The sequence below is a fragment of the Diadema setosum genome, chromosome 14 (assembly GCF_964275005.1).
Source record: "Diadema setosum chromosome 14, eeDiaSeto1, whole genome shotgun sequence".
NCBI classification, from domain to species: Eukaryota; Metazoa; Echinodermata; class Echinoidea; order Diadematoida; family Diadematidae; genus Diadema; species Diadema setosum.
In genome coordinates this window covers 3,146,202-3,167,409 of record NC_092698.1, presented here as the reverse complement: position 1 = coordinate 3,167,409, position 21,208 = coordinate 3,146,202, and the positions used below count along the sequence as shown (strand labels likewise).

Sequence of the window (21,208 nt, the reverse complement as noted above, 5' to 3'; positions counted from 1 at the left end):
AAACAGCAGTTGTCTGAAAGAGAGATCATAAATGTTTCATAACAATATCATAATTATCAGGGAGATTGTACATGGAATCACTAAAATGTATAAGATTTATTGATTATATTACATAGATTAGATTAACAACTGTTGTGTTACGTTCTTTCCTTGTTTACTGCTGCTTTCAAAGCATCTAAGTAATTTCTTCCAATGACGTAGAAATCGTTGCTAGGCAATAACTCTATTTCGGAAACTGTGGATGAATAATTTCACAACTAGGTTACACACAAAGTACAGAAATATGATTCTTCAATCGGAGGAAACATTGTTGTCACACGTCCAAAACTTTCCCTCATGTTGACGTTCGCAGTGTTGCATACCTGCAAAAAGAATTTCCATAAAGGTTCTAGTAATCGTTACCAAAGAAATTTAGACAGGACAAGGTGTCAATGAAAAAACAAACAAACAGACGGACAAGTATTGTAGACAGCACAGTGTCTTCTATATAAAACCAACTCTTACTGTATATAGGAAAGAATATGGCAGCAACTGTCAAAGCATATTATCAGAAGAACTTCTGCCAAATTCGAGTGTAGCACAAGGATGGTAGAGAACACACAGTGGGAATGGGAAATTATAATGAATGAGGAAAAGGAAAGATATAGTGTATTCATCAGCTTCTTATGCATGGATGAACATTGGAATAAAAACAATGGAATATATATAAAGCAACATGTGAACCTCGGCGTGTTCATAAAAAATAATTGTCTCAATACGTTTACCAAGTTGACATAGAACACAGCATGTCAAACACACAAGTGTATTTTTTCCGATGAAAATTGATATTCTCATTTCTTTTCATAAACGATTTCATCTTGGGTTTCTTACCAAGTAGGCCTGCTTGCGCACTGGTATGGTAATATTATGATGATGATAACGATGATATTTATGGTTGTATTGACAATAATGATGATGATGATAAACAAAGCTTGTAAAGTGCATAACACATTAGAAAAGAAGAGAAAAAATGAAAGCATATGATATACGATATTTCAATAGCACCGAGTTTCGTGTTTACATAATGTGGTAACAGGTAATAATTGAATATGCTAGAACATTCCACTTCTTGGCCATATGAATGATTATACTCACCTCAATCAGTAGACAATCTTTCTCTTTATGAGGACAGTGAGACAGGTGATGATGGAGAGGACGAAAATGGCGATGAGAAGAACGTATGTGGTCGACGACTTCTGAAGGAACCCCTGTTGAGGGCTAGCTATGGGACCCCCTGTCAATAAAGCATCAATGGACAATGTAATAGCGTTTGAAACTTCCTCGTTTATTTTCCCTTCATCTCCTGTCAGTTGTGTGTGTTTAGAAACTCGTTTTTAGTATGTTGTAGTTGTTTTGTTTGTTTGTCTGTTAATTTGTTTATCTTTTCTTACTGCAGAACGAGATACCTCTAAATTAAATGCTGTATAGGTATAATTTGCTGCGAAGAACGCACGGACACATTTTTCGCAAAGACATTTTCGTCGATTTCAGTCTTTTCCGATGAAAGCGCTATATTTAAACAGGGAAAACGTTATAATTGCATACCTATGAAGAAAAATATGGAATAAATCAGAAGCTGTTCCATAATTCAAGAAGTAAGATTTGACACTTAAAAGATAGCCTTGAACACACACGTCTTATTCCGTACTTCCTGAAGTAACTAGGAGATTCCTGATCCCCAAAGGACACCCAACTTGGAGAGAAGAGACAAGATTAAGCAAGGGTACTTTCCTGCGATCATAGAATGGGATCACGCTTAGGCTCATATACGCACTATATGCCTTGCTTCAGGAATGATAGCTTTTGTTTCTTTAAAGGACCTAATCAATGCAAATGCATGTTGACTCGTGTTAATTTCATGATAATCTGATCATCACGTATGAGGCTGAAAGACTGTCTAGAAATGTGCCTAAGTCATGTGGCTAAAAGACTGTCTAGATAGTATGTGCAAAAGTAATATTCTATATTTTTTCTGATATACTTCTCTTCAGATTACTTGGAACAGCCCACAAAGAAAAAAAAAAGCTTACGAACCAAGATTCTGCCGAAGACATAAATTGTCAAGCACTGCTATATTTCCTACTATGATGACCAAAAGACACAATAATGTTGGAATGCACATTCCCTAAAAATTGAGCAAAATTTAGCAAAACAATGTCATTTTAATCGTATTTGTCATTTCTTTTTCACGTACCGGGAGGTATTTTTGTCCGGCAATGTTTCACCCATGACAACGTATCTCCAACTCCGTTGGTGGCAGAACATGTGACATTGATGCAGTTATCGGGAAGTGGGGACAGGATCGCTGAGGCACAGCTGGAGGAGGACAAGGTGTCGTTATCAGCTGTAATGGTGTATGTGTGGAGATGTGGGTAAGGCTGGTCAGAGAGGTCAACATGACAGGTGATGATTAGAGTTACCAGGTTCCATTCACCTCTGATTTCTGTCGTCTCGATTCTCAGGATGTTTCCAACAGGTTGTTCGGGGACTGGTTCTACAATGAGATCGAGAGATGACAAAATAGAAGGATTAAACGTGAATAATCTGAAGGCTCCTATTCCCAAAGTCAAGAACAATACTGAAAGTGACATTAAACATGAGTTTAGGGCCTATCTCAATGGAGCAGACTTCGCTGTGACTTGTGCAAATCTATTTAAAGACCAAGAATTGGCATGCACTCTCGCCAATAAGGCGACTCGATCCAGGAAGCGTCCGAGACGTCTCAGATAAGATGACAACTTCTTAACCTGGACGTTGCGGAGCCATCATAGTGAGGTCATCGCGAGGTCTCCGAGACGTCCTCTCAGTTGCGAGACGTCTTGGCGACGTCTCCGGTTCATGGATCTCAACAACGTCGCGGAGACATCCCAGAGACCTCGCGGACAAAATTAGTCTGAGCGACCAGACTGTGACTAAGGAGATTTCGAGGATACGTTGCAGGGACGTCTCTAAGACCAGCTGAAGATTGGAAAGGCCTTCCCCCAAAAAAGAACAAGTTTCATTCTCTCGTGACTCCCCAGAGACCAGGTTATAATCTCCAGGAGACGTCTCCGCGACTAGCGAGACTCGAGTCGTCACAAGTTCGGCACCTAGTCCCCTAGCAAATGAGACGCTCACTTTTATCTGCAGTTTTGACTTTGATTGTCGGGATATCCTGTGTTCACACGACATTGTCATACTGCCAACACCCTGACTTCACTTTATTACATATGTTATCCCTATCCCATCTAAATTTTGAAGTTTGCAGAACCGCTGTTCATCAGACGTGGTTATTACGGTAAAACTTCTACGGAATCACAAGAACAATAGATGCTGAAGACTATAATTCCTTTCACCTTGGGGAGAGAGTCATAAACGAAGAAAGAAAACATTTTTTACATTTCGTATTACCGTTTTCTAAAGCTCCACTGTTCGTTAACTATGCTTTGTTGTTAGATTTACCTGGTTGTGAGGGACAGTATGTCTTGGTCGCTTCAATCTCTCCGTATTCATTTATACCAGTACACACGACATCGATACACGTGTTGGGTTGAGGGTCAATCGTCACCGTAGGAGAAGCTGAATCGGAAATGATGCTATCGTCGACTGCAATGAGGTACGTGTTGATTGGTGGAAATGGTTGGTCTTCTGGATCGACGTGGCAAGTAATAATGAGGCTTGGTTCGTCATCATCATCCTCTTGAGTCTCAAACTCTACGCTGATGATTCCTTCTGCTGGCTTATCTGTTAGATATGATTGTTTGTTATGTATTGATCAATGTCCAAACCGGTACCCGGTCACCAATAGGAAATTATGTTCGAAGTAACTTCATGTGATTGACTTTGTTGGCCGGAAGGGGAGTCAGATACGATCTTTAAAATAAGAAAAAAAGAAAAAAAAAGGACGTTATCTTTGACTGCAAAATATTCAAGCACGAGTTAAATAAAACAAGAGCAGCCGTTTACCAGCGGTATAGCTGCAACTGGCAACAGGGTATGCAGTGTCAGTATCATTTTAGGTGTTTATGCATGTGGCTTCGATAATGGGAACTCATGGTTGAGAAAGGTATCTAACAATTAAGGATATGCTTTACCGAGCATGGAATATTTGTGATTTCACACATGCTAACATTGATGAGCGCGTGAATGAAAACGCGTACTCTTCAAGAGTTCGCCCGACTGCGACGGACTGATAAGAACAAATACCTATGTGATAAAATCTAAGCAAAGAATGCTGCATCATTTACATAATTCACAAGTTAGACCAACACCAATTACCTCGAGGACAGTGTCTTCGCGTGGCTGAGGTCGTTCCAATCCCGTTCGTCGCGGAGCACGTGAGTTCGATGCAGGCGTTGGGGCGTGGTGAGAGGATGGCTGAGGCGCTGCTTGATGACGATAGAGTTGTATTCTCAGTCCCGATGGTGTAGGTGTGGAGATACGGAGACGGCTGATCAGTGAAGTTCACGTGACAGGAGATGACCAGATTAACCAGGTTATCCTCGCCTTTAATCTCTACAGCATCGATGGATAAGATGTTCTCTCCTGGGAGTGTATCGGGACTTGGAGTGATACATGGAGTGATTGACCGGACGGGAGATGGAGTTACACCACCTGTTGAATTATTTAAGTGTAATCGCACATTATAAGTTTTCAACAGATAAACTTCACAACCTATTCCAAGTGTAATGTTCAATTAAAAAAAAAAAAGGTTGATGTAAATATGAAATCAACAATACACATGCATATGTGTAATGTATGACTATGCAGAAATGATAGGTCTACTGCCAATGGAATATTATATTCTAGATGTATATACCATAGATACATGTATATACTGATATCAAATCTGACAGATTTACCTACAACCTCCAGAGTAGCAGAGCGCACAAGACCGTACACATGACACTGAAGTATATCGCCGTTGTTGGCTGTTGTTGGGGTGAATGTCAACTCGCTGCGTATGTCGTAGTAAGTCCAACGATCAACTCCATAACTCAAGTCTCCGTTCCTAAATATTGCGGCCGCAGCTTCCGCATCTCCTGCAATTGGGGGGGGGGGGGGGGACGTTGTGATCAATGAAACGCACATTGGTATTAAATTTATGATGCCATTCACGAGCTCAAGCCCTTTCTGCTCAGTTTTACAAAATATGAATTTTTGATATTTCCGTTTATCGCACATGCGCCTTTAATGCAATCAGTGTAAATGTTATATTTCTTATACAATCCCTAGATTGAAATAATATCATATAAATGAATAAATGAATGATATTTATATGTATATCATATCTAGTCATAAATAAGGGGAAAGGGAAAGATTTTGTGTTTTTTGTGCACAGGACAAGGTTAGAATGCTACAACACGTGGTCGTAAATTTATGTTTCGCTGGTCACACCTTCAAACTTTCGTAAAATTTTCATCAGAATACAGTAAAATTTCGACTACCCTGTTCCTCTAATTCTTATGGTTCTATTCAAACAAACTTAATTTTTAGGGCGAACGTCCCCTTTATTGTTAAAAATCAGCGGACGTTCTGCTGACTTCTGGTCATGATTAATCCATCCGTTAAAAAATAGCATTATTTTAAACCATTGTGATTTAAGTGTGAGTACATAACCCTCTGAACTGCATTGGGAAAAACTCCTTGTGTGAGAGTAATCGTAGGTCCTAATATAAAGTGTTAATGTCACTTGTGGGAAGGTCGAAAACAATCACGATTGAAATATTGAAAGGTCTGTCAATTCTGTAACAATTTCTCACTTTATGAAGATCTAACCTAATAAGACCAATTACAATGTCAATTGAAGCAGTTCAAATTAGATAAACTTTAAGTATCAAGAACTGAAATATCAACATGGCATCGATCAATCATACTTGATGTATTACTGATTACAACCAAAATATCACATGCGAAATGGTATAGTTTATGACAATACTCCAATTACGATTTAACAGTGTGATATTTCAGATGATCACAGTTGATGAGACTTATGTGAACAAAAAGTTCCAACTGGCAAAAACCAAAAAAGAAAACAACACTATTGATATAAATAAAAACAAGCAAAGATGTTATATATAGAATTGACTCACGTTCTCCATCACATCGTACGCCTACGTCCTTGCTGTGTCCACAACCGGTCAAATCAGCGCATCCCCACGGCAATCGACCGCACTCTGAAAGGGAGTTTTTATCTGACGTGGGACAGTGAAAAGCATCGTCTAACCAAACAGGGCCCGATCCTTCTCCGAAGTAGGCATTAGAATGGACCGATGCAGCCCCCGAGTACCCAAGCTGTCTACACACAGCGTGAGCTGCGTTCATATTCCAACCGTTGCCACACGCTGTGCCCCAGACCCCATCACACAATATCTCCACTCGCCCTTCATGTTCGTCAACTCCTCCAGCAAGTCTCACTAAAACATGTGGAAAAACAGGCGGAAACTGAGTAGAATTTCAGATTCTATGACCCAACTGAAAGTGAGTTATCATCATATAATGTACGACCGGCTATGATACTATACAAAATTCAAGACGCATTCTACGCATTCTCGGCTCACATTCTGAAATCTTCAAAATTATGATTCTACAATATTTATATTCAGAATTACTTATATTGTGTAACCAGAAATTGTTAGAATTTTGAATCATATTCGTATCAACAAGACTACCGAAATTTTTACAAATGATATCAAAATGAATCTATCAAGAAACACTGGTTCACACTAACAAACAATGGATGCTAAATCAAATCTTGAAATTTACTTTCTTTAAATAGCATCGCTATGGACGACACTTTTAAGGAAACCACGTTACAGTGGGGCTGGGATGACATGGATAAAACAAATTCTCAACAGCGGAAAGAATGTCATCTAATGCAATGAAGTGTGATGCGATGAAGCCTGATGTCAAAGTGTGGGCCCAGGCCAATCTGGATATGCTAAATTATCCGAGTAAATTAAATAGGAGCTTCGTGCACCCTGACAAAGGAAAGCCTGAAACTGTAGAATGTGAGGTGTTGAAATAACTTCACTAAAATCAGCTTTATTTTAATCTCATCATTACCTCAATAAGTAAAGAAAGAAAAAAAAACACAAGTCAATATCTTACCCTTTAAGCTTGTAATACCTCGTGTTCTGTAGCGTGATTTGATGAAATGGATGGAGTATCAATAGATTATGCAAACACACGATCAGAACTTTCATGGACTGAGAAACGCGCAAAGACCTGTGATCTATCCAATGGCTTGTGTGTTAGTTCGGGTTAGCAGGAACGAATCCATAATTTTCGCTGATACTCACCGGTTCTACCATCGCACGGCCTCGAGCAGTGACTTCCTCGGAAATTGTAAGTATAGAAACCTAAGTTTGCCGCTGAGCGACTGTCGCCATCTGAACAGCCACTGTTTTTTATTTCCTGTTGTTTTATCCCTTTCTGCTCAAGAATGTCCTGGCAAAAAGATCATATATTCATCCAAAAAGTTTCAGCTTTATCTTCTAGGAATTGATATGTTACATTACAACCTCACTTTCATTTTGCAACTTTTCTCTACATCATTATGAGGAATTACATTACATAGGAACGTATTGAGGGAATATTTTCACTTCCGTCGTTAATATCTAAAAACAGACAAAATGGCGAATATATAAGAACATGAAAGACAGCGGTCAACAATTATGCAATGCGTTAGACTCTCACAGGTCAATTTTATTGAGGAAATGTGTCTGAAACAGATGAGCTACGTAATCAATGAATTATTACCATTTAGATTGATAAAAAATCCATCAGTATGACTGAAACGATTGTAGGTGTGTGTCCTATTCTTGCAGCAAGTTTGCAGTGATATATTTGAAAGGCATCGGTAATATTGCCTTCATTCAGAAAATTGACAAAAATATTCGGCTGTGCTTGTCAATTCCACATAATGAGCAGGGTTAGGATTTTGAAGTGAGACATGACTTACACGTAAACCTATGAGATTATGGGGCAGGAAGATACTCTTCATTTTGAATAGATTTATTCTGTTATTTAATTCTCATTAGTCTTTACCTGACTTGAGGTGTAATAATTACAAAATAGATGTTATCATCTTTCTGGCATGCTTTTTAAAGCCTAAAAGTCTTAAATGAAAAGATTTACCGGCATCATTAGTTACTTTAGAGAGTACGCTGATACGACAACATTATCTTCTTTTCGCTCCGTGTTGATATATGGCGATATTTGTCCTTGCTTAACATGATTTTCATGACAGAGTTTATGTGTTTTTGTTAGCTCAAACAAGTCAGTTTTTCATCTTATACACCTATATAGTAGAACAATAGTAATCAATTGTTTGCTTGTACGAACAGAGCAAGATATCATTGAAAGCGGCAACAAACCTGTCAAATATTACTGAAAACAAATAACTCAACGGTGCTGTGTGGAGATTGACCACAGTAAAGGCATAAAAATATGATATATTTCATTGTTTCCAGCATCTCAGAGATTAATTTCATATAAACGACTCTTTGATAGGGATACTTTCACTAAATCGCTGAGGGTTATTGTAATTACTGAGCAGCTGCTGTCTACTTTGCTTAACCACACGAAGGAAAACACTTCCGATATTCGTATGTAAATTACGGACAGCATCTGGTAACGTTAAGGCATGACGAAAAACTTTGAGTTCAAAACGGTGATCAAGTGCAGTTTATTTCTTACATAAACATCCTGTCTCGACGGTTACGATCTTTCTGGTTTATCAATGTCTCCTTTATCTTGAGATGTTGATTGCAAGGCGATTATGATAAAAACACAAATTTCTTCATGCCATCCTAGGACCCGTAGGTAGTCCGATGTCCCTGAAAGCTGTTCAGTCTCCTAACTCCCGACTTAACCTTGGTCGCACGTCATTTAAAATCTGAAGATTTCACAGCAATCTTAAGTGATATAAAACTTATTTTTTTACAAATGTTATCTTATACGTGTATCGTACTCTCTGCAGCACTCTGGGATGAATTGCGTGTTCGCTGTTTGAATAGGAGATACATTATGTCACCTTCTACTGGCGTGAGGTCAAAGTTCATTTCCGTCTCATTTTGTTCCTCAGTCAAAAATTATACAATTACTGAAGAAAAAGTTATTTGAATGTGTTTGAAATGTAGTTCACTAATTAGTGACAATGCTTCTTATTTGAAGTCTTGAATCCTGTACCAAGCAACATGCTTCCAGATTATGAAGCTCGTGTTCTGAAACTGAGATCGGAAATATTGGGACATATCTCGCGTTGGCATAAGCCCGTCTTCTGCGAGTAATCATCCAGTGCAATGATGGACACATAGAGACTACATAAAGTGGGAGGAAGAAAAATCAGTCCTTAGTGTCCCGAAAAGGATTGCATTTTAAGTACTTTGGGGTTTTCATGTCGAGTAAACATTGTGATATGTGTAAGTTTAGTTGTAGACGGAAAGTAAGCGGAAAAATGTAGTCGACTTTATTCCTATATTAAATTGGCATCGTCCCATCTATAACTGCATAGAGATTCCGATGAGGGAACGGAAAATTTCTGCCTTCGAAGCTTTTCCTGAGATCGAGGGAGAGAGCCTAGAATTTTCGTGTTTTCTGGTTTAACGACGTAACACTATGTTCAGATATTCAAGAATTATCTTGTCAGGGATATCTCCGAAAAATTTTATGCATTTTTCGAGCAATACTGTTCCGTCGCAGTACTGGAAATTCGATTTGAAAAAGTGAGGTGATGTATCTAGGTGAGAGTTCACTTCCGTCACACAAAACTGTGCATCGTAATGACCCAATGTTTTGAATCGGAAAAGGATCGGATATTCCATCGTTATGAATCATCGCCTTCGGTTAGGGTATCCCAAATATCGATGGTATGGAGCGGAGGATTAAGGTTGTCAATTATTGAATGCATTTGTTTTGCTCCATGTGGAGATTCATACACGTTTTTCAATATTTTGTTTGTTTTTGTTTTTTGGTTTGTTTTTGTTTTGTTTTGTTTTGTTGTTGTTGTTGTTGTTTTTTTGGGGGGAGGGGTTCTAAGCGATGACTTGCGTCCCATTCACAGTTTTAAAATCATTGGTGTTACAAATCTTTGACATTAGAAGAAATAAAAATTAACATCACAAGTTTTCAAGGGGATATTATCTCATCACATTAAAAAAAAAAAGATCATGATGGTACTTGAACGAAGGTAAAGTCTAACTCTTCCCGGCTGGTAAGGACTGATACAGCTTAAATATGAGATTTGTCATTTCTGACTATGAAATTAATAAGAAATTGTGAGAGCATGACATGGTCAATTTGCTCAGTTGAATATTCACAAGGACTGGTCGAGAAATATTTTCCGAAAAAAAAAGTAAAATTTTGAAATGTCCAAAATCTTCCATAGTATTTTCTTATCTGAATTTTGCTATTTTTGTAGCGTTCTGGAAGAAGTATTTTTCCCTTTCTTTGAAGATTTTTTTTAATTATTTGGATAGATTTCGTCTTTAATGTATATTTTACCTGCAATGCTTCCTAAGTTTGTAGGGCCTGCCGTATTTCATCAAAAGAGATTGTCAACAAAGCAGATCAGTCTTTTCTATTCATTGAATCCAAGATGTCCAACATTTTGCCATATTTTTCGTTTTGTTTCTAGTTTCATAAATGCAATAAACCAAAGGTCAAATTTCCACCCGTTTAGGTAAAAGATCGTTTGTATTTGAAACAGCAGATCAAATCGATGCAGTTGTTATTACTTTGTAACCGGCAATGCGATCTGAATTGATTTGGCATGACACATTACCTTGTACGATATTTCCCTATGAAAATCATTCCACTTACCCACAGCACGGTGCTAACTTAGATAGGGTTGATTGGTCTAGTGTTTATGATGATGATATAAATGTATCGTTTGAGAATTTTTCAGGGATAATTAATAGATATTCAGATGAATATATTCCCAGATTAAAAGAAAAGTCAGTTAATTATAGAACTTCCCCCAAATTACCATGGATTACAAAATCTCTTCTTCGTTCAATGAATAGGAAAAATAGGTTATATTACAAATTCAAAATGAAAAAAAAAACTGAGAAGTCAAAAAATAAATACACTTCGTATAAAAATATCTTAACGAAGATTGAACGGTTGGAAAAGAGAACATATTATATGTTTCAGTTAGAAAAATATAAACATGATATAAAAAATACATGGAAGGTGTTGAAGCAGGCTATGAATATATCAAAAAAGAAATCAGAAATCACAAAAATAAGACATGATCATAAAGTTTTTGAAGATCCCAATGATATAGTCAATATTCTTAACTCTTATTTTTCAATGACTGGAGAGAATTTGGCAGAAAAAATACCGCAGTCAAATATACATTTTTTTTTAATTCTTAGGTCAATACAATTCAAGTTCTATTTTTTTCCAACAACAAAATATGAAATAATAGATATTGTTACCGCAATAAATAGCAAGCGAAGTGCCGGTTATGACGGTATCAGTAATTTTATTCTAAAGGGAATTATATCTTCAATTGCTGACCCACTTTTATATATTTTCAATAAATCCTTATCAGGTGGTGTTTTTCCTGATTTTATGAAAATAGCGAAGGTTTTCCCTTTATTCAAAAAAGGAGATGATTCTAATATATGTAATTACAGACCTATTTCTTTGCTTTCATCTTCATCTAAAATATTGGAAAAAAATTGATATTTACAAGAACAAATAATTTTCTGAATTTGCATAATGTTTTTACAAATTTTCAATTTGGGTTTCGTCAGAAAAGTAGCACCATCCATGCTCTTTTAAAGTTTATTGACCATACTGTTGATAATCATTCTCATCTTATTGGTATCTTCCTGGACTTCTCCAAGGCCTTCGATACAATTAATCATGAAATATTACTTTATAAACAGTCTCATTATGGAATACGCGGGAAGGCCTTGGAGTGGTTCAAGAGTTACCTACAAAACCGAAAACAATATGTCTTTCTGAACGAGTACAGCTCGAGTTTAGAATTCATTAAATGTGGCGTCCTACAGGGTAATTGATTAGGACCTTTACTTTTTATCAATTATATTAATGACTTTTGCAGATCATCTGACATACGCTCATTTATACTTTTTGCTGACTATTCAAATATTTTCTTTTCCCACGAAAATCCAGATACTCTTGTACGCATCGTTAATTCCGAATTGAAAAAAGTAACTCAGTGGATAAGAGCTAATAAATTATCACTTAATCTCCAGAAAACTAAGTATATGCTTTTTAGTAATTCTTTAGAAGATTTATGCACAGGTATTGCTTTTGATGACACTTTGGTACAGCGAGTTTCTCATATAAAATTCCTTGGTATCACAGTGGACGATAAACTTTCGTGGAGGCCGCATATTACAAACATTAGTACAATAATTTCACGCAATATTGGTATTACTAATAGACTCAGTTTTCATATTCCATTGTCCTCTTTGTTGACGTTGTATTTTTCTCTAATTTTACTTATCTTAATTACGGACTCCTAGCGTGGGGTAGCGCCCATCAAAATTTACTAGATAAACTACTGTTATTACAAAAAAAATGGTTATTCGTATTATTTGTAGCGTCCCGCCACGTTCCCATACAGAGCCATTATTTACTAAATATAAGATTTTTAACTTGGTCAGTTTATGTTTAATTACAATGTAAATGCACTTCCCAGTATTTTCAATTCAATGTTCCCACGGAACCAGTCTTCTCATGATTATCCCACTAGACAATCTAATGATTTTCATTTACCCCTCCTGAGAACTTTATTGGCTCAGAATAAATTTATATACACCGGTCCTAGATTTTGGAACTCACTGAGCTGTGAAATAAAAAATTCCCCATCTTTGTATTCTTTTAAGCTCAAGTTAAAATCTTTTCTATTAAATCCTCTCTGATATGTTTTTTTTCCCTTAGCTATAGGTTTCGTCAACCTCAGGGTTTATCATCCACCCACCAATCATGCAATCACTGAATTCATTATTACGTAAAGAAGTAGCCATCACAATCCTTGCACAACTGCTTGCAGCGCCAACTCTATGAAGCACATTCTCTACCATCCCCTGTTCCATTTTCCTTGTTCAGCGTGTAGGCATTCTCTCTTTTTCTTTCTTTCCTTCTATACTTTTCATCTATTCTGGGAAGTTGTGTCATGTTGTTGTGTTTCTTCTGTTTTGTCCCGTCCTGTCGTATATCATATTTGTCACAAGTGTTTGTAAACAAGTAATTCATAAGTTTTTTTGAGTGGTTCACAATCTACAAGCTTTGCTTTTTAGTGCACCTCTCTATTCTTTTTTCCCTTTTTTCAACTGAAGCATGACTTTGCATTATTTCTTTTGTTGCCAGTATGCGCTCTTATTTTTATCGAAATCATTTATTCATTGCAAAGGCAAATGTTTTTGTATATGATGTAATACCTGATTTATCTTGTGTTATGTTTTTGATGAAAGAAAAAAAAAAGAAGAATGAAAATAAATGAACTGAATTGAATTGAAATTGAATAAATGATAAAAGGAAGTCAATGTCACATACAGGTTTTCATCAATACACATTCATGTATGGTTATTCAAACAACACTGAATATAGAGTTTGCCAAAATACAATAGGAAGTAAACGTCGCTTATTGAATTTCACGAATGACCATGTAAGGATGAAATGTTTTTGTTTTTCATTAATAGATCAAGAGAAATAAACTTATTTGGTGGAGTTAATTTTTCATGGTTTACTGTGGTTGTTTTAAGTGAGTTCGCACATGTGTGTGCGTATTTATTATTATGAGGAGGGGAGGTGTATTGTCTTGTTTTGGTGTGCGTTCGTTGTTGTTGTTGTTTTTTCTCATCGAGGGTTGTCAGCAGAAGGAAAGGGGTTGAACAGGTTAAAGACCTATCCACGATAAGCCCCAAACTTCATTGAAATGAAAAAAAAAAAACAAACAATTGAACATTTAACAGTAGATTAAACATTTGAAACAATCGACAAATCAGTTATATGCACATTTTGAGCAGTAAGATTAAAGGAAAGGGAGTGGGCAATGTCCACTATAACAAAGGCATAATTTACCATTTGCAGATGAAACGAAAACCCAGCATTAGTGCTTTCAAATACAGTAGTTTTAAAATGTGGGTTAGGGATAGAAACACCCACTGTAGAAATATGAATCAGTAAAATCGATGATAAGTCTTGTTAAATATAAAACAGGTGAACAATAGTTATATAAAATTTTGCAGTCTAAACCGTCTACAATTACCTTCTACCGAGAAAAATACTGATATCTCCTAACATTTTAGGCTTTATTGGGAACATTTTATATAGTAGGATTTTTGTGATACAACAGACCTACGCATATGCATCAAATATGATATCTTGAACATTTTTTTTAATCACTGCTCCCACAGGTAAACTGGACTTTAATGATTGCAATATAAAAGTATTTTGGCAAATGTAAGAAAAAAGTTAAACAGAAAGTTAAAATTTGACAATTACCTTCTTCTAAGAAATCTACACTGATTCAGGGTAATTCGTGCCATTGATTTTGTCCTTCTCATGTACATATTGCGTTCAATGCGTTCAATTTCTCCAATTCTGTCTTATTTCATCCAGCTTGAATGTCCGTGTGAAGGAACTCCCACTCGTCATCTGACGTCACAAGTTTGAAGGATGATGTGACATTATGGGCAAGGTGCCAGGAAGAAGAAGGCGTGAAGACTGGCAGAAAATGATATCAAAATCCACTAAGATTTTCAAGAATATCTTGAAAATACCAAAAACTATGGCAGCACTTTTAGTAATCTAAGATTATTCTTATCAAAATCAATCTATCTGAACAATTCAAAATATTCAATATGTTTTTCCAAATTTTCTTTCTGACCCTCTAGGTAATAGTAGTAGTTGATCATGCTATCTACAGTACTGGTTGTCTGTACGCCATTCGTAATCTGTACGCCATTTAGGTACCAGATCACGTGTTCTGAGCCAAAGACTTTATCGGCTGTACAGATGGTTGTAATTTCCTGGTCTGGTGTCAGCGGGCTTGGTACATTGAGAGTCACGCTGGTTCCACCTACATAAACCAACAAAGATAAAACGCAGACAGAATAATGAGGCTGAATGGACGTCTTGTCTTCTTGTTTATTTCTCAGATCTATACAACGTTTTATTTCATCTTTTTGGGCGGTTTGCTGTCTTGCTGAAGTACGAGGCATTTTTTAAAACAAAGATGATTACATAAGAATAATAGATGACAAGACTACTGATAAAAAGCCCACTGTTAACTCATTATGAAATATATATATATATATATATGTTTCCTTTTCACAGCTGAGTTGGCTGTGGAATTTTTAAAAACAATATAAATTTTTTGTACATTTGTGCATGTATGCATGGATATGTATATGTACAAATGCATATAAATGTCAATGTATACGTACACGTATGATGTTCATATCTTACCAATACAATGAATGGCGATAAAAACTATCCCAAGAAGGGCTAATACTCGTCTTGCAGTCATCATTCTCGGACGCTGTTGAATCCTGTAAATAAAGATAAATGGCAGAATAGAGAACAAACATGAATATTTATCAACAGTAATAACAGTTTCAAGGGAATTAACGAAAACACTCAGCATAAACCATAATAAGCTTGTAAGCACAAGTCTGTAACAAAAAAATTTCGATTTCGTTGCATTTGGTAAAGCAGAGCGAGAGCCAAACTTAATTGTTAACCTGAAAAAAAAAAAGCCAAATAAATAAATAACGACAATGAATAAGAGCGAGACTGCTTACGCTGCAATACGACGTTAAAGCTTTGGTAAGCTTGATGGCCTGATGTCCGTTTTCTCTGTCGACTTTCTATTAGAGTGCGTGTGCAGACTATTCGACCATCTCACACTATTCCTGCATAAAATTCTTCCGCGTTTGCTGCTGTTGTTATACTTCAAAATATTAGTCCAACGCACATTACACATTGAGGTAATATTAGTATGTCATACATTTTCTTCCTTTTCAGTATGAACGTGATTTTCCGAGCTCTTTATGAACAATATACATAATTATATGTATAGGAATATTCTATTTTATAGTTGCGTCATGATGCAATGATAATAATGCTCCATGGTATTGTGACGAATGTCAGTTTGATACGTGAAGCCTTGTTTCCTGCTTGCTTGTAACAAAGACTAAACTGATTTCATCAATACATCCTGGTTTCAAAATCTAACACGACGTGTATGATTTCTTGCTACACTGTCAACATGATAACAGTTGCCATCAAAGAGCCATACTGTGTGAAAACAATTACTTGTGAATAGACTACTTCTCATGAGAGATGACTAAGTTTTTTACGCAAATTAGGAGTTATTTTATGAAAAAGACCATAAACTATCAGAACACTTAACTAATACTCTGTGATATTTTGTAACACTGTCTCTGAAAGTTAGTTCAGACACACATTTGACATTGTATGTATGACCTATTTCATTATAGGCAACTCCAACTCCTCTTGGGTGCACACACACACATACTTACACACACACACACACACACACACACACCACCACCACCACCACTACTATCAATTTTACAGATCACTCTATTCTCGTGTTAAACAATAAATTTGTCTTGTATTGCAAGGGGAAGTTAGAATCTATATATGGTAACTAGGATTGTACGATACAAACGCAATATAACAAAGGACACATTTTCCTGCTATTTCTTCGATTAAATCTCTCGTCTGATAGAAGATGCTAAATAGACCATGTAGACTAAAATCAGGAAAATTAATTTCTTACAGCATAGTACCCAATGTCTGGCATTTAATGTGAGGGGTTCCCCCTCTTTTGTCATTTGAAGTTCATTTGTAAGCACAACCCAAAGAAAACGAAAATTGTAATCAGCTACAAAACATAGAATACAGGCTATCCGGAAGAGAAAATTTTGGATCGTTGCATAAACCCATATAGACAATGATTCTGAAAATGAAGAGGTGGCGTCATAACCAATCATATTGACACTATTCTTTTTTTAACGTGTCATGTACAATCCAATGGGAGAGTGCTAAAGATATACAATCTTATATCCTATATGCAATGTGTATGTGTGATGTGGAGAAATAATATAATTCTTTTTTATAATGGCTACTACTAAATCACTGATCACTTCAGTGCTTATTTACGTCGAGAGCCAAACTTAATTGTTAACCTGAAAAAAAAAAGCCAAATAAATAAATAACGACAATGAATAAGAGCGAGACTGCTTACGCTGCAATACGACGTTAAAGCTTTGGTAAGCTTGATGGCCTGATGTCCGTTTTCTCTGTCGACTTTCTATTAGAGTGCGTGTGCAGACTATTCGACCATCTCACACTATTCCTGCATAAAATTCTTCCGCGTTTGCTGCTGTTGTTATACTTCAAAATATTAGTCCAACGCACATTACACATTGAGGTAATATTAGTATGTCATACATTTTCTTCCTTTTCAGTATGAACGTGATTTTCCGAGCTCTTTATGAACAATATACATAATTATATGTATAGGAATATTCTATTTTATAGTTGCGTCATGATGCAATGATAATAATGCTCCATGGTATTGTGACGAATGTCAGTTTGATACGTGAAGCCTTGTTTCCTGCTTGCTTGTAACAAAGACTAAACTGATTTCATCAATACATCCTGGTTTCAAAATCTAACACGACGTGTATGATTTCTTGCTACACTGTCAACATGATAACAGTTGCCATCAAAGAGCCATACTGTGTGAAAACAATTACTTGTGAATAGACTACTTCTCATGAGAGATGACTAAGTTTTTTACGCAAATTAGGAGTTATTTTATGAAAAAGACCATAAACTATCAGAACACTTAACTAATACTCTGTGATATTTTGTAACACTGTCTCTGAAAGTTAGTTCAGACACACATTTGACATTGTATGTATGACCTATTTCATTATAGGCAACTCCAACTCCTCTTGGGTGCACACACACACATACTTACACACACACACACACACACACACACACCACCACCACCACCACTACTATCAATTTTACAGATCACTCTATTCTCGTGTTAAACAATAAATTTGTCTTGTATTGCAAGGGGAAGTTAGAATCTATATATGGTAACTAGGATTGTACGATACAAACGCAATATAACAAAGGACACATTTTCCTGCTATTTCTTCGATTAAATCTCTCGTCTGATAGAAGATGCTAAATAGACCATGTAGACTAAAATCAGGAAAATTAATTTCTTACAGCATAGTACCCAATGTCTGGCATTTAATGTGAGGGGTTCCCCCTCTTTTGTCATTTGAAGTTCATTTGTAAGCACAACCCAAAGAAAACGAAAATTGTAATCAGCTACAAAACATAGAATACAGGCTATCCGGAAGAGAAAATTTTGGATCGTTGCATAAACCCATATAGACAATGATTCTGAAAATGAAGAGGTGGCGTCATAACCAATCATATTGACACTATTCTTTTTTTAACGTGTCATGTACAATCCAATGGGAGAGTGCTAAAGATATACAATCTTATATCCTATATGCAATGTGTATGTGTGATGTGGAGAAATAATATAATTCTTTTTTATAATGGCTACTACTAAATCACTGATCACTTCAGTGCTTATTTACGTCGATGTAGGGCAGTTTGTCAATCAGCTGCAATAAGTACACCTCGCGTTTAATAAGCAAAATCATTTGATATTTGTAAAACTCCTCACCTTATATTTGCTGTGCTGTCTAATTTTCGAATTGTTGAAATCACTGGTATTAAATATCATTTATTCATTCATGTGAATTTAATTTCTTCATCTATTTTCCTATTTTTTTTTTCACAGAATGTATATCCCTCTGCATACACCGCATCCATACGAAATAAAAACAGCCAAACTTCCCCAATAGGTTAGAACATCAAGTCAGATTCGATATCACAGAGCACATACAGCCATTAATTTCCGCGATATTATCATAATCATGAGGCCATGTTCTTCTTTCCTATTACCTAGCAAAACATAGGAAACGGTTCGTATTGACTTTGTCTGCAGACACGTTGTATGTAAGCGAACAAAGAATCATACTTTGACACCACATGAATGAACCAGTCTTCTTCCCCCAAAGTTTCGAAATACATTTCACCGAACCGCATTAACATTAACTAGCCGTGGTTTATATTTCCGCATAAAGGAGTGTATACAATTTACTCCACGTGCATGAGCGTTCTATAGTCCAAATTAATCGTAGAATGTATAGCAATAAAACTTTAGTTATTCATGATCAATATTTAAATTATTTTCGATTTTAGTTACTGGGTATATGCGTGATCTCAGATGAGGAAATTAATCTTTTGACAATTTAATACAATGGTGTATCTGTTCCTCTTTCTTTTTGGTCACTTTATTAATTTTCTATAGCATTATGTCTTACAAAATACACACAGTAAGGGGAGTGATGGCGACTGTTTGTGCTCCCCCTGATGCATATCGCGCACACACACATACACAAACACATACACACACGCACATTCTTACGTACTCACGCCAGCGCTGACATCAACATTGCATTACCTTCTGGGATTTCTAGGAGTGTGAAAATGTCCTAAAAGTGTGTGCCTCCGAAAGGTCTCTTTTCTCTGTGTGAGTGTCTCCAGAATACGCATAAGTTATCAACGTTTAGTAAAAACTTATACCATGCTAGACAAAGACAAGACAATAAACATTACACACACACGCACACACACACACACACGCACACACACACACACACACACATCCGTACTCACATAAACATACGTAATGATTATTATAACCTTTGGTTTTTCTGGAAATATGATTATAAACTAATATTTGTGTCTCTAAAAGTTTTCTTTTAGTTTTGCGTGTCTCCTAATGAACACAAAACAAATAAGCAACGGTCTTTAATATCATCGCATAAAGCTTTATTACAAGCACACAATCCATATAGCTCTGTGACACAGGCACACACAAGCACACATACCAGAATCACATGAACACACACAATACTTTTTGAATTTTCCCGACGTATGACAGATATAGTAATATTTTATCTCCAAAAGGTCTATTTTTCCTACTGGTTAAACAAGTATATTATCAGTGATTATGGAGGCATGTCTCCCAGTCAGAAGAACAAAACGCAAAGGAGGCAAAAGCTGAATGCGATATATCTTTATTCAAAGATAAACAGATGATTTCTAACGAAATGAATAGTGTTGCAATGAATGATGAAGTTACAGGAGTTTCCAGATTTTTCTTAATCTATTAATACGGAAGTGGTGCGGGAATTAATGCGAACCATTCATATGATTAAGAAAGAACGTGACATTCTTTTAATGGAAGATATGCCGGGAGGATGAAGACATCGGACACTAAAATCAAAATGTTAAGAAAAAAATTGGCCTGCCTCACATACAATACTACAAGGAAAAAAATAGCATCAATGATGTCATTTTGAAATAACTACTCCAAAGCCTAGTTTTCATAACGACAAGACATAATCTCTTAAGCAATATCACGTCAAATTACATCGTGTAAATTTATTAACCTACTGTTCCGTTCGTTTACAAAATCGAACAAAATTGAAGGAATTGTCAGCATAATCGTATAAATTCTATGCATCCATAAACATTCTCATGCATTACAATAGTAGGAAAACATAAGACAAGATGTACTATGTAAAACAATATAGTTATGAAGGTACACTCACAGAGGACCACTTCGAATAAAGTTTTGAGAAAATGATTGACAATTCAGGGGATCGTTTTTATATACACGATATAGGGAGAACTGAAATAGAAAGATGGCCCCAGGTAATGTTGCAACATATGAATTATTGCCACTCACTGAGTGAATAGCCAGCAAAAAGTAATATTGTAAATGCAAGTCTGCAAGATATAATAGACATGACAGATGTTTTATATCATGATTATAAGGGAGATTGTACATGAAATTATTAAAAGGTACAGAATTTATAATTACAGTAGTAAAAATCAACGACTGTTGTGTTACATTCTTTCTCTGACTACTTCTTCTTTTAAATCATGCTAGTCATTTCGCTTCAAGTCTCTTCCAGTGACGTATTAGACAATAACGCTATTTCGGAAACTGTGGATGAATGATTTCACAACTAGGTTATACACAAAGTAGAAATTATGATTC

At 36.1% G+C, this 21,208-nt stretch overlaps 1 protein-coding gene across 1 annotated transcript; it reads right to left on the bottom strand.

The window, feature by feature from the left end:
- Window positions 1–1,139: 1,139 nt before the first annotated feature.
- LOC140237840 (uncharacterized) lies at window positions 1,140–15,535 on the bottom strand. The gene is made up of 8 exons (XM_072317770.1): window positions 15,475–15,535; window positions 14,894–15,085; window positions 6,111–6,434; window positions 4,881–5,060; window positions 4,297–4,632; window positions 3,481–3,762; window positions 2,234–2,533; window positions 1,140–1,273 (listed from the first exon to the last, which is right to left on the bottom strand). Exons 1-8 carry the CDS (start codon window positions 15,533–15,535, stop codon window positions 1,140–1,142), a joined length of 1,809 nt encoding a protein of 602 aa, XP_072173871.1.
- Between the last annotated feature and the right edge of the window lie 5,673 nt (window positions 15,536–21,208).

What these genes read in the sequence shown, in the direction of transcription:
- LOC140237840 (XM_072317770.1), bottom strand. Translation starts at nt 15,535, where the DNA reads ATGACTGCAAGACGAGTATTAGCCCTTCTTGGGATAGTTTTTATCGCC. An exon ending in TATCGCCATTCATTGTATTG is followed by an intron (nt 15,086 to 15,474) that starts GTAAGATATGAA and finishes TGGTTTATGTAG; the next exon opens with GTGGAACCAGCGTGACTCTC. An exon ending in CTACTACTATTACCTAGAGG is followed by an intron (nt 6,435 to 14,893) that starts GTCAGAAAGAAA and finishes CACATGTTTTAG; the next exon opens with TGAGACTTGCTGGAGGAGTT.